At 40.5% G+C, this 14,167-nt stretch overlaps 1 protein-coding gene across 3 annotated transcripts in view; it reads right to left on the bottom strand.

The window, feature by feature from the left end:
- Positions 1-1,265: 1,265 nt before the first annotated feature.
- Positions 1,266-14,167, bottom strand: part of HMG20A (high mobility group 20A) — a 38,596-nt gene continuing 25,694 nt past the window's right edge. For 2 of the 3 annotated variants that reach the window (XM_009906993.2, XM_054168896.1), the window contains exons 3-10: positions 13,685-13,832; positions 12,125-12,340; positions 11,614-11,746; positions 11,199-11,230; positions 6,134-6,209; positions 5,025-5,240; positions 4,295-4,438; positions 1,266-2,081 (exon numbers count right to left, since the gene is read on the bottom strand). In XM_009906993.2, the coding sequence (XP_009905295.1) occupies positions 4,302-4,438; positions 5,025-5,240; positions 6,134-6,209; positions 11,199-11,230; positions 11,614-11,746; positions 12,125-12,340; positions 13,685-13,832 (958 nt within the window). In that variant the 3' untranslated portion in view covers positions 1,266-2,081; positions 4,295-4,301. The remainder of the gene's footprint in view (positions 2,082-4,294; positions 4,439-5,024; positions 5,241-6,133; positions 6,210-11,198; positions 11,231-11,613; positions 11,747-12,124; positions 12,341-13,684; positions 13,833-14,167) is intronic. The other variant, XM_054168897.1, reaches the window with a different exon arrangement.

Raw genomic sequence — 14,167 nt, forward strand, 5'->3', positions numbered from 1 at the left:
TGAAGTCTTTATGGCATGCAACTCCAGGTATTAGGTAAGATGCCACAGACTTGAAATTGAGAATCAACTTTTGGCTGTGTGGTGCATTTTGGCCACTTTGATAAAAGTCAAATATTATCAACTCTAAAACCCAAGACACACACAGGAGATGAAGGTATCCATGCTTCTTCTGGAGGCATTATTAACTGGTACTATTTTTTCCCCTGCACAGTATTTGTTACAGAATCCACTGAAGTCCATACCAAAACCAGCTGCTCTCATCCATACTAGGGAAATGGAGGTAAATGCAGCAAACTGAGGTTTCTTTTGCAAAGTCTTGAGAATGAGCCTGAAGACAAGAGAAAGGAGTTTCCTCCTGGAAGGAAGACTTGAACTTATGTGGAAAACTTTGCTGCTTAGGTGCAGCAACAAGCCCACCAGCTACGTGGAGACCCAGCATACAAGGTGTTGAGCTGGAGATGGCTTCACGCAAGCATGAAGTCCATGTGTACAGCATGGGAAAAGAAGAAACTGCTTTTTAATCTTCAAATACTCTCATTACAAACACACTAAGTGATGCTGACTGCAATATACTCCAGTAATGAAAGCAAAGTCCAGTTCATAACAGGGAAATCCTAGAGATTTCTTAAGGAGGAGCAAGGAGATTGTCCTGTGGAAGAAAGAGCATTTCAACCACTACCATAAAGCCCAAAGGCGTCCAACAAGTGCTCAACCAAACTCTGAACTAACAATTTGACAGGAACCAAAGGGCAGAAAACTATTTGAATGAGTTACTGCAGACAGTAGGTGCCTTCATCTTTGATAGGATAGGTGTAGCATAGCTCAGCAATATTGTAGGCTCCAGCATGCAGAGGTCTACTTGATGCAAGTCCAAGGCCATTTAGGTCACACTGGAACATAATGTGCTGAATGCTATAGGCTCCACAGGCTGCACTTTAAACTATACAAAAGGTGAAAGCACTTACAGGCTATAATGCAGCATTCTGTGGGCTGATATGTGGGCCTAGCTGCTAATAACCTTTTCTGCACTAATAACTTATGCAAAAACACATGTGCTGCTTCCAGGCACCCTGCTTCCCAGCACGGTGATTTCGGGGGGGGACAGAAAAAAATGTCACCCCTCTGCCCATTTGTCTTTTTATAGAACACCACTCTCATCATGAGATCATTCTCTCAAAAACCAGGCAGTAACATTAGACTGAGCAACCTATCAGAGGAAGGACAAGCTTTGTGGTTTTAGTCTGAAATGCAGATTTTGCTTTGTCTTCATTACCACTGATCTTCGTAGTAGCAAAATGCCCCACCAAATACTTTCAAGAGGTAACAGCAGACTTCCACAGAAGAGCAGGGTGCTATGTGCAAGAGAGGTGCTTGAAGAAAGGAAGAACCAAGGAAGTTTGTCTCATAGTAAAATCAAGTCACAAAGCACCAGCCACAGCCATTCTCTAGGAGGGAGCATACTCACATTGTAGAAATTGCAGGCTAACACAAAAGAATGGGATTCTGCTGAAGAGAAGCTTATATAGATATGACAGGCAGGGCAGGACAAGACAGTACAGCAAGAAAGACTGCCTGTTACAGCAGAGAACACAAGCACTGCTATCCAGCACTCCAAGTATCAGATAGCAAGATCAAAAGAATGTAAAGTAGAGGAAGGTAATCCCACAAGATAAACATGAAAACAAAATAAAAGACACTAGAAGACATCAGGCAGTAACAGCACACCAAAGATCACTACAACATATCAGCTGAGTCCATTCCACAAGTTGCAATGTTCCACCTCCAGAGCCAGCCAGCCAACAGAATGTATGCACCCTCACACCCAGCAATGCTAGTCAGGCAGTGAAGACGGCACAGAAGTTGCATGCTCTTAAACATTTACACAGAGGACAGTTCCAATGTTTAGTGGGTGGTGTCCCTGGCTTCTTCAGACCTTTTTGAGCTGTTTGTCTCACTGACAAACCCAAGGCAGTGACCAGGACAAACCTGCAGTTCTGCCTCCCACCCCTAGTCTTTCCCTCATGGCTTCTTATTCCACACTGGCCAAAAAAATTTTGTAAAGCATCCCTGGGTGACGACACCTGCAGACAAAACAGAAAAATAAGTATTAGAAGACTACAACCTGCCAGGACCACAGAGGCACTGCAACACTGTGTTTGAAGGATTTATCTGAAAACACAATATTAAGAAGTATAGCAAAGAAGCTCTTTACCATGCATTACAGGAACACAAGTGCAGTCAAATAGTCACTAAACGCAATGCACTAAGCCACCAAAACCCACTTCAGTTCTGTGGAGTACAGTGGTTTTTGAGAGCATAATAAATAGGTCTGTCTATGAAATGGATTTGTGCTGTGTCTCAAACTCGAACAGACCATTTGGCTGACAGAGATTACATTGAGAATTAATACACTTCATGCGCACCTTAACAAAGGGACAAGGATGCTGACAGTTTGCTGATGCAGTTTATTGGATGCCAGCTGAACCTTTCTATCCAAAGCCTTCCTCTTCTCTAGACAAGTTCTACTTTTTCTAGCTTTGCAGCCAATAAAGGCCAATCTTCAAAGATTTTGTCACAAAATACAACCATTGCCAAGTGAATGTCAATGTAATTAATAGTCTTGTGAATTGCTTGATGATTATATACAGTTATAAGCATGTCTTTATGTAACAAAACTAGGTGATTATTAATCACATTTTTAATTGCCTCACTTCTGACACTGAAAAGAGGGAAGGTATTGAAGGGTGGAAAAAGAAGGGAACAAAATTTTCAGCTACAAAGTGAAAGGAGGAATTCTAAAACAAGAATTACTTGCTCCAAACCAATTACAACTGAATTCAATTTATCCAAGAAAAAACCCCCAGCATTTATAGGAACACTGAAATTGTCCATCATGCAGGAAATATGAATTTACCTGACACGAGAACTGAAGCCTAGATTTTAGTAGCCTGGAGAGAGGATTTTTCTGGCAAGGTGCTTAAACAACAAATGTCTCTTTCAGGGCTGGGCACACCCTTCTAATAACTGACTGATGAGAAACTGCTTTTCCTCTTATACCTTCTGTAAAACTTCCCCATCCCCCAGTTCTCCTTCTGAGCCTGAGTGCTAATTGAAAACAGTATACGAAAATGAGGAGGTTGATGAGCTACTGAAAAATCCCAGACCTGGATCCACAAGCTGTTCCCTTCATAAATAGCAGCAGTAAACGCACTTCTTTATTCTGCTGAGAGCTCAGTCATCTCTTAGAACTATAGTCCGTTCCATCTGGCTACCCTCTGGAAGGACAATGATCTTTTAGCTTAAGCCACACTATAATGGGGAACGTGTAATTAACTGTTCTACACAGAATCACAAAAGGTCAGCAACAGAAAAGATGAAAAGCCCTGGCTTCATATTTGCAGATGGCACAAGGGAGCTCTATTTGCATTTCTAAGCACTATTCAAGACGTGTACAGCAGATCTCTACATAATAAGTGCCTGAAGAATGCAGGTATGCATGTACACAGTTAAAAGAGAAGTAGGCAAACTCCTGGTTGCTGTCTATTGCCATGCATCTTGGGGCAAGCGGGGGAGTAAGCAGTGTGGGAAATGCAAAGCAGCACTGTAACACAGAAATACAGGTACTACTTTGTTAATTTGTTTTTCTGCTCAGTTCTCTATTACAGTTTTCTGAGCTATTAAACAGAAGCAAAAACACAGAATCATGAGCATGGTAAGTCTTCTGCATAAGCCACAGCATTAGTCTCAGCAAATGCAACACACAGTCCTTCACTTATACGTAAACCTTCATAACCGGAAGAACTAGACCACAGGTGCTACAGAGTAGGTAGTTGTAAGGTACATTCAGTTTATAACAGAGCTGAGTTCAGCTGTCATCTCTCAAGACAAATATAATTTCTCTGTGACCATCAGGTTCTACAATGAATGAAGAATTTTTCACATTCGCTTTACTCAAGGAAAAAACAGTCTTCTAAACTAGTTACCTTGTTACTAAAATGTAAACACTTCTCTTTCTTTTGCACCATTCTGGCAGTGTTCTTACCTCACACAAATGCAATGAATAATAGGGCAAACAGCTATTTATGTCTTTATACAAATGACCTTGGAGCTGAGGGGAATTTCAGAACCCTTTAATGCTGTTGGATATTTGCAAACCCATTTGACTTTCAAGTCAGCCTGGCTCCTGTGGCTTTCAGGAAGAAAACTTTTCAATTGTACAATACCATCAAGCACAAGAGCCAGCGTCAGAACAAGTGCCAGAGCTACTGAGGGCAGCCCAAGAGTGAAGACTCACCCAGTCACTAGCGTTCAAGCCTGTTTACCACATCTCGCACTGCGGCTATGAGGTTCTCATTCTCCTGTGGGTTGGCCATTATAATACTGTGCAGTCTGTTCATGTAGGAATCAATAGTCTCCAGCGTGGGTGTCTCCCCACTACCTAGAGTTAACACAGTAAAATGAGTTGCAGACGAGTTAGATGATGGCAGCAATTCCAGAGAGTTAAGATTACGTTAAGGGCCATTTGTGCCATGCAACACCTCTTGCCACAGTCTGTAAAACAATGTCCTACTAACCCCGCAAAGTGAGCGGCCCCAAGGACATCAGGACTAATGAAGCAAGGTTTGCTTTGATTTGGGTCTCAGTTGATCATTCACAGTATCTAAGCAGATTCCCTAGCACCTGCAATACAGATGCAGCCTTTCTTTTAATCAAGGAACTTGCAGGTCCTATCTCTTCTATTTAGTAGCACTTCCACAAAACAAGCAAAGGAAAGCAAGGACAGAGTATGTGTCTCACTTTGTTAGGAAGAGTAAGAGTAGTGGGGAAAAAAATATGCCATGTTGAAATAAAAACCTTTCTCTGCATGCATTTCAAGATTTCATTATCAAACACAACAAATAGCTCAGAAAGAGCCATGACCACAGAGCTAGAGCAGCAGGCCACGTGTTGTAAATTCACATCCTCACATGAACACTAGAAGCTGAATTTAATATGTCAGAGAGCCATGAGGTAAAACATCTTACCTGGTAGCGGAACTCCAGCAAAGCTGGTAGTGAGAGCCTGACGTAAGGTCTCCAGATGCTGCTGCAGCACTGTGTTGCGGCTGCGCTCCTGGATCACATCCACCTCCAGCTTCTCCACAGCAGTGCGCATGCTCTCCACGTGCTTCTGTAAAGCAGCATTCCTCTCCTCGAACTCCATGTTGGACTTGCGCAGCTGCCGCAGCTCAGCTTCACGGGCTGCGAACACCAACCAAAGAGGTGGAACATTCTAGAGTGCTCAGCTGGTGAGTACCAATAGTGCACTTTCGGGTCAGAGACGAAAAAGATCACATCATGAAGCACCAACAGTGCCTACAGCAGTACTTCAAGAAACTTAATTTCTAGAGACAGACAAATTAGAAGACATTCAAAGGATCAGAATGGAAGTGAATAAGGAAACTGATTAGAAGGAAGAGTGCAAGACTGATTTCAAATGCATTTGGTATGAGATAGCCTAGTAGTACTGGTAAGAGACCTACAAACAAGATATATGTTACAAAATCAGATTTCTTTTGACTATCAGGAAGAGTGTCTGAATCTGAAGTTTGTTCGGTCAAGAAAGTCTAAATCCTGAACTCTTAGGACATGCCGACACAAAAATCAAATAGAGTAACAGAAACCATCTCCATGGAATTTTAGACATATTCAGGGTAGAAAAAATACAAAATACTGCTAAGAAGCCTGAACTGTCTTCATGATATATCTTAGGTACTTTAGAATAGAATAGAATAGAATAGACCAGACCAGACCAGGTTGGAAAAGACCTTTGAGATCATCAAGTCCAACCTATCATCCAACACTATCTAATCCTACAGAGCAGTAGATCCAGCTTAGATGGCCTGGAATAACAGCAAGTGAAGCCTAAAATCAGAAACATTCTCCAAAAAGAATAGTTTTGGAGGACAAAGCAGGAAAAATCTGCTGTTGCAGCCACTGTGTTCGCAGAAGTAAGGTATGAGCAACACTGATCAATAACAGCCAAGTCATTTACTTGAGCAGAGATGGGAAAGTGCAAAGGACTCTTCAGCTGGACAGCACCTGGCAAAAACTTCAGAAAAACAAGCAGAAGTTCCTGCAAAGGTTTAACTTACCTTTACTATGATTCAGGAACTCTTCTGTGAAAATTGGAATATCAAAAACTGATCTCTCCTTCGTATCTGCTTCTTTCTACAAAAGGAAGAATAACACACAGCTAAAAACTCTCTTTGTGGATATTAATGAAGCTGTTTTGACCAAGAAAATAAAGAAAGGAGACCAAAAACTGAAGCAGAGAAAGAGCTGGATAGATGGAAGACAGTTCCAGCACATACCAAAAAAGGCTAAAGGGTGGGTCTCAATTTTAAAGATATAGGCCACATGCCATTATCAAGGAACACCACGTAACATACTAAAGTACATTGTTTTGCTCTACTGACATTACAGATCAGAATCATTCACTTGTTTTAAAACTATCTGAACTCATCTATATTTTCTACTGGAAAGCATTCCACCATCAACCAGCTAACACATTCTAAAATAATCCATACAGGAATATCAACAAATAGGAGACAAAGTGAGCAAAATGCACAGTAAGTTTCTGTGTCTTTCACTGCCAAGGCAAAGAAGAAAAGAGTCAGGAAAAAGAACAGCCAAGGGAAAAATCTCAACTTTTACACAGTGTACCAATTCCACATCTGCTGCAAACTGAAAGAGATGTGCGTTGTGGCTCCAAAAGAGATGGGAGCTGCACAGTGCTTCAAGCAAGCCACATCTTTTTTGAAACATAGATGGATGCTGCCACTCTTGAAAAGGTGTACACACACAGTTTATAGGAGTCTGTGGGGAAAGCCTGCTTACGGAATATGAAGTACCTTAGAATGATAAAGGTGAATACGTACAGACACATTCTGCTGTTAGAAAGCAGTAGATCACCCTGGCTATGGCAGGTATGCATTAATGTGAGGGCTTCAAAGGACTGCACTGTTACCTCCTGCATCCTGCAAAGCCAAACACTGAAAGGTATTTTAAGATGTGAGAAGTTTGTCCTCTTACGATAAAGCCTGCAGCCAAGGGTTTCCTGTCAACTTTCAGATCTCTTCACCTTATTTCTGATGAAGTTGGTGAATTCAAGTATGTGACCTTGAAGTCATTAAAATCTACAAGAGCATTTCAGGTACAGAAGATGTGACACCAATTTGTGGTTTGTGACTACAATAGGCTTTCTTTTGTAAAAAAGAAACAAGACAAAACTGCAAGACTTAAATTCAGGAAATGCTCTGTAACCCAGCTAAACTAAAAATCTCCATTTTACTCAACTTAAAAAAACACTACCATAATACCCTTCAGTCACCACTCCTGCATGTCAAAAGCAACAGGGATTGTTTGCTTTAAAGCCTGAACTGCAACTAACCTAGCCAACACACATTCGGTTTGATAGACTGCAGCAACTACAATTAACCTATTCATTAATACAGAAACAAAGTTAAGCATCAGAGAATGTCTGTGGAGAATAAAAGCTTTTCGAATTTCTCAAACACCATGGTTGATAGCATACCACAAACTCACCCTCCAAAATTATGTAGTGTCAAACATGATTTGGTGCCCAGCAGAAAACCTAGATGTTTAACAGCTGATAAGGGAATTCTGGCACCTGAGCTCAGCGTATCACATTTGTGTCAGCTACATAAAGGTGCTAGATGGGGTGAGCTGAATGACATTTGGCAGCCAACCAAGACAGACAAGACTAGATGGAATTCTAGATACTCTGTCTTTACCTGAGGAGACTATCAATGGATTGTTTTTAAGGTAAAAGATAAGCTGAAGCTTTTTGTCTGGTAGAATTATAGCTGGGAAGCTCTGTATTTGCTGAGTGAAAACACAAAGCTCACTTGACCTCAATCAACTGCAGATGTACTAGAAACAGGCAGGATTTGAGGGAGGGGTAACAAGCTTTCCCAGCTGTCTGAGACAGAGTAGGGTGGTGCTGGGAGTTAATGATCACACACACTCTTCAATGAAGTGTTGACACCTGCTGCTATAGGGAAAAAGTCTCAAGAGTATGTATTGAGAAGAGAGAAATCCTGTACAGAAGTGGACATAATGCATTCATTTTCTCTGAACACTCCCTAGATGGCTAGGAATTTATTTCACCCCAAAATCTAGAATCTCACCGTTAATGTTGGTTAGGAAGCTTGGTTAAAAACCCTTCATCTTAGATGCTACTGCTACCCACACACAAAGAAGGTATCATTGGATCATTGCTGGCTCATAGAGAATAGATGGTGGAAGAGAGGGTGCTGTGAAGAAGACAGGGTCTGCTATTTGCAGCCCTAGGGTACAGGTTCTACAGGTAAAAACAAACAAAAAAATTAAGTTGATTGGATGAAACTGTTCAGTTTCTGAAAGGAAACCAAGAAATTCTGCTTAACAGGAGAGTGATAATGGAAACTATCAGCACTCTCCTGCTGGAGGATACACTAGCCAGCATGTAAAAGATCCTCTAGTACCTAAGCCATTCTGAAGCTCACTGCAGGTTAAAATGGCAAGGTTTTTATTACCTCCTATTGAAAAGGCCCAGTCTCTTCAGGTTACACATCATTTTGTCAACCCTCAAATCAAAACGGAACTAAAATTACCGTTTCTATCGTTTGCCTGAAATAAGATGGAGATGCTTCCAGATGGGTAATATCATTCTCATTTGGTTATTATACCAGAGGCTGATCTTTGGACGTTCCAGAACAAGTAAGAGGAAGATCTTAGAGACATGGTGAAGTATGGTAAAGAGAAAGCTGAGATTTTGGGGTGGTTTAAGCTGATCCTTCCTTGTGTGGTCAGGTGTAGACAATGTAAGAAACAGGTATAATAAATACGCTCACTAATAAGAAAATATTCTCAGAGTAGAGAGATTTCTTCTTGTGTGCCCATACTATGGCAGCCTTTTACCTATTTTAAAGATGTAGATACTACCAGGCTATGCCTAATCTCCCTGATGTGCATACATACTTTACATCTTGCCAGTAAGGTGTGTTACTGAATGTATGAAGCTAGACCCTCTCTAGATCAAACAGCTTGAGGGAAGAAGTAACAGAACAATGGAGAGCAATTAGCAATGGTTTGGTCACTACTGATAATTTTAGTGTATATTACTATATATTTATGAAACTACCATTTGGAGGAAGAACATTCTATTTCATACCCACAGATCAGCTCATTCAGACTCCACCTCTGTTTTCCATGGCTGTATCTGCCTATTAAAGGCATCATTCCACCTTCTCAAGCCTCACCCTTCTGTTAATTTTTATTGTAATTAGCATTTGAATTGTTCATTGCAGTAATTTTGGGGGATAATTTCTATACACAGTATTTTAAATTAGTTTAACACTGATTCACAGAAACTAAATCATGAACACCTAAGTGGAGAAGAAATAGTCTGTTACATTCTCTGAAGAAATAACTTAATCAGATCATATCTAGTAGTCACAAACGACTCTAACAGTCTGTGTGGATAGGAAAGGCAGCAAGACAACAAAAAGCTTTAGTCCTGCTTCCAGTAACAACTTGAGCATGCACTCATAAAAGCAATCTCATATTTTGCTGCTTGTTCATTGCCTGTGCAGGATGACAACACTTGACTCCCTTGCAGAACAGCTCTGCAAGCATATCAGGTGATAAGCACGTGCAATTTTATAATAGGAAGTTGAAAAATGCTAAGCAAAGGTGGATGCCAGCCTAACATTGCTGGTTCAGCTATGTAATTACAATCTTATGAAGCTTAAAAGCCCCACAGGGTATGGGGGACTCCTTTTTAGCTGCTTTCACAATGTGAGATTTCAGCAATGATAGCTTCTGTTAAAAGGATGAGAGGCAAGACTCTGAATTTGTAGTTTGCCTCCTGTATAATTTAAAGGTTATGGAAACATCACAGTTAGCCTAGAACTCAAACCCTTTAATAATTTGTCTTTGTACAATTAAAGACAAACTTAGACTCAGTAACTATGGCATCAGAAATCCTGGGGACCATGTATTTCTAAAGATTAATCTTACTGCAAGTTCTTCCTGTAAGAGTTAATAGAAAGCCATATCAACAATATGCTACCAAAGCACATTAATGGAAGTGAAACTTCTTTTCTTTAAAGTAGACAAGACCAGAAGTTGTCTCTCAGCAGTGTGTAGCCTTGTCGCTATTGTAATGAACACATTAAAACAGCAACTTGATTGCTTTCCCAAGGCAAAAAAGCTCACAATGAAAAACAGATCTTTCAGGGCTATTGCTTGCCAGTGAAGAGGCTGCATATAAACAAAATTTTTCACTGCTTTTTGTTTGCAATTTATTGGTAGCCATAAAAGAAGTCTTGTGGCCCTAGGTAATACAACTGGATAAAGCTTCAGCACTTCAAAGGCAGAGATACCACAGCCAGCCACGATGCACAAGATTTGTTGTATGTCTCTGCTAAAGCATAAGCATTTTCTCTCCAGACATTATTACTCTTTGCCAATATTTACATATGGGGAAGAGCTGGAGGGGAGGGCACACAGGAGGAGGTTTAAGCCAGAGATGTCCCTATGGTTTGGTTACTTCACCCATTTTCTTCTCAACGAAGCCACAAACATGTTACTGCATAAAATCAATACCTCAAAATAGCAACTGAAATGTGCTAGCTTTAAAGTTTATCTAGTGCTTAAGCTGTTTGTAAGTTTTACCTCTATGTTTACTTAGCAAATGATAATAAAAAATGTTCCTGCTTTGAAAAATTTTGGAGTAAAGATTTTGCAAGTTGAACTTCAAGGCTCAATTATACTGACTTGCACCCATTTCAAAAAAGATCTGTGTTTTAAGCATTCCTTACACTCCCACTTTATCTTAGATCATTTAGAATCATAGAATCACAGGCCCACTTTGGTTGGAAATGATCTTTAAGGTTGAATTCAACCATTTGTAACTGCCCCAAGACTTACTACACCTAGTTTCCATCATACCAATGTGAGCATTAGACTATTCAGATGTTTCTAACGTTTGATTAAAAACTGCACAGGGAGAGGAAGAATTCATAGTCTAAACCTCTGATCAGGGGGTCTTCAACTGGCACAAACTGGTGCCAGTTTTATTCATTTCACTTAGAAACTTCCATCATCTGAAAATCCACCCACTGATGTGAAGTAGAATGAAGAGGTTTTTACCTCATGATCATGGGCCGGTTGCCTTGCTCCATCTGAAAAAGTAAAACCAAACAAGTAATGCCCTAACATACTCCAGATTTGAGAATACAAGAACCAAGTCATTAAAGCAGTTACACAACCATGATTACACAACAGGTAGACAGAAAATTTGTGTGCAGCTTTTCTAACAAGTAACAAAGCAGCTGTGTCTTAACTTTGATGCTTTTAATGCACATCCTCCAACATAATCTAGATACAGTTAAGTTTACATAAACCTCACCACTTTACACCCAGCTGATGCAAATGCCATAGAAAGAACACATTCACTTTTTAACAGGCCTTTAAATCAAACCCTTCAAATGAGTGTCAGGCTACATGCTTAGCTGGGAGCATTCTCTTTGTCTAGCTAAGCACGTCTTTTTGTCCAATTCAATACCTTGTCTGTGTGATTTGCCTTTTTGTCTGTCCTGTGCTTTTCTGCTAAAGACTTTGTAGGCTTCGGTCTTCTGATACTGCTCCAGTTCCCGCATATAACGCTCCTTATCTCTATCTGCTTCATCAAGGTATCGCTGAAACAAAAAAGTCCAAGAGTTTCAGGGAGTTTCCTCCCCTTCAGGAGGAAGGGAAGAAAAACAACTTGTCAGATGAAGTGCTGATCCATTTCACCTATGCAAACAGGAAAAGGAGTGAAGAAACAATGAGATGTATGTAAGATGCAAAGACATCAGATTTCTGGATAAAATCCCTCTCTTCTGGTGGCTCGTTTTCTCTTTTTAATTAAAATCAGTCTTCTGAGAACCTTACAGTGAGCCTAAGCCACCTGGTATGTCTCTTATTTTCCTAAACACAACTTCAACCAAAACTCTATGTTAACTGCCTCACTAAACAGCAATATTCCCATTTAACAGCAATCATAATCCCACAAGGAAAAAGGAGTGTAATGGTACCCGTTTCTCCTCAGGAGGCAGTTTACTCCATTCATTGCCCAGCATCCTGGTGATCTCTGGGAAAGGGACTTCAGGCCTCTTTGCTCGAAGCTGCTCCCTACGCTCATTCATGAATCGCACATACCCTGTGAGGGGGGATTTGGGGGCATTGGTGTCCCTGAGGGGTTTCTTCCTCTTTCTCCCTTTGGCCCAGCCTCCTCGTTTAGTTCTTTGCTGCTGCAAAATGAAAATGGAAGAAAATTAAGATTGAAAGAAAAGAATCACCACCTCTGGAAGGAATAAATGTTCACTTCTCTAACATTTTTGTTAGGAGTATGTTGCTGCAATACATCCTCTCTGTGGATGCAAGTTTCAAACCTTATTTCGGAGCTATCCTGACTTTTCTCTATGCAAAGCCAAAAAAAGTTTCAATGTGAAAAGTTGTTTGGAGCATCTCCTGGTCTACATGGACAATAAAGTAACATTCACATCAACCTTTGATTGTAAAACCATGAGGATTGATCACCCATGAAATTACCATCCTAGCAAATGAAACTAGTCTTTTTTAGTTAGTTGTTCGGCTTTGGTTTAAAAATTATTACTCTCAGCTTTGCATACCCACCTTCCAAGTTGCTTGCCTCAATATCATGTTTGGAGAGACATTGTGTATTAATTAATCGTTAACTATTTATGTTGTCCCTTCCAAATCTCTTGCCTTTGTACACTGTGCCCACCATGTGGGTGGAGGAACAGCATATAGCCTTTTCTAGTCTAGAGGTTTTTCTCTCCCATTAGTCACTTCCAGTACAAATGAACGCATTCCAAAGGAAAGAATACTGCAAGGCTTGCCTGTAGCACAGTGAGCTCACAGGAATAACAATTACCACTCATTCTCCTGGCTCATACTGCTACTAGAGCAATCTCTGGACAACACTATTTTCTTATGCTATGTACATACAGCTATTTCTGTACTTCTAATCTCTCCCCAGATCAAGATGTTCCTGCCACCACGTTAGTTTTAGTTTCCTTTCTAGAACGATGACCTCTTATAGCTCAAGACAAACTACAAAGACAAATACCAAATACAGCTATTAAAAAAAACACCAAGCCACTTTCTTGTCAAAGTTCAGTTCCTTCACTGTTCAGATTTAGCCACCTAGTCTGTACAGGACGGCACACAAGGTGTAGTCTAAAGCAGTGCGCATAACACTTCCAAAGACGGCGGTTACCCCCAGCAGAGTATGATGTTCTCACTTAACTGACTCACGAGAAATAAGTAAATTGTGGCAGTTGAACATTTAGTCATCATAAAGAAACTGACTACAGGAGCAGCCTGTGGACTATGCTGCCTGAAACAGAGGCACGTGTGCTCTTCTGTATGGTATGACTACCAGTTTCCCTTGGCTCTCTGTGTGCAAGCTGTGCAACACAGGGGAAAACTAGAGACAAATCAAACAATGAAAATGGCAAATGAATGAAAATCTGTGATCCTACTCAAAAAATCTGAGTAGATAAGACAAGCTAGAATGACAAAACTCCAAGACTTCGCTTCATTGAAAAGTCACTGTTATTTCACCTCACCTCCTCTTCAGGCTTCTGCTCAGTGTTTTCAGCAGTATTAGAGGACTCATTTTGAAGCTGCTGGACCTGTGACAAATCCTCCACCAATTCTGGGTTATTCACAGACTGTGAAGTTCCACCACTGAATGAACTCTCAGAATGAGCTAGTCTGAAAAAGGCACATAATGGCAAAAGAAGAGATTTCATCCTCATATTGCCAAATCGCTTCCTCCCTAATTATCTAAAACATGCCAAAATGTTGCAAATGCATTCAATTCTTACACTAGGAAGGAACACAAATTATTTTAAAGAGTCATTTTTGATGAATTAGCTGTTCCATCCAAGCAACTGCTATAGCTGCCACAGTTACTACAGACTTTCAAAGACAGTTTGATTTTTAAAGTGTTGTTTTGTTTCATTCTTTGTTGAAAGTTTTGATTAGGTAACTGTCAAGCAAGCGAACGCATGGATCAGAAATCAGAGCATCAATCCAAGCTGCTTCAA

Source organism: Dryobates pubescens, chromosome 17 (genome assembly GCF_014839835.1).
Source record: "Dryobates pubescens isolate bDryPub1 chromosome 17, bDryPub1.pri, whole genome shotgun sequence".
Classification (NCBI taxonomy): domain Eukaryota; kingdom Metazoa; phylum Chordata; class Aves; order Piciformes; family Picidae; genus Dryobates; species Dryobates pubescens.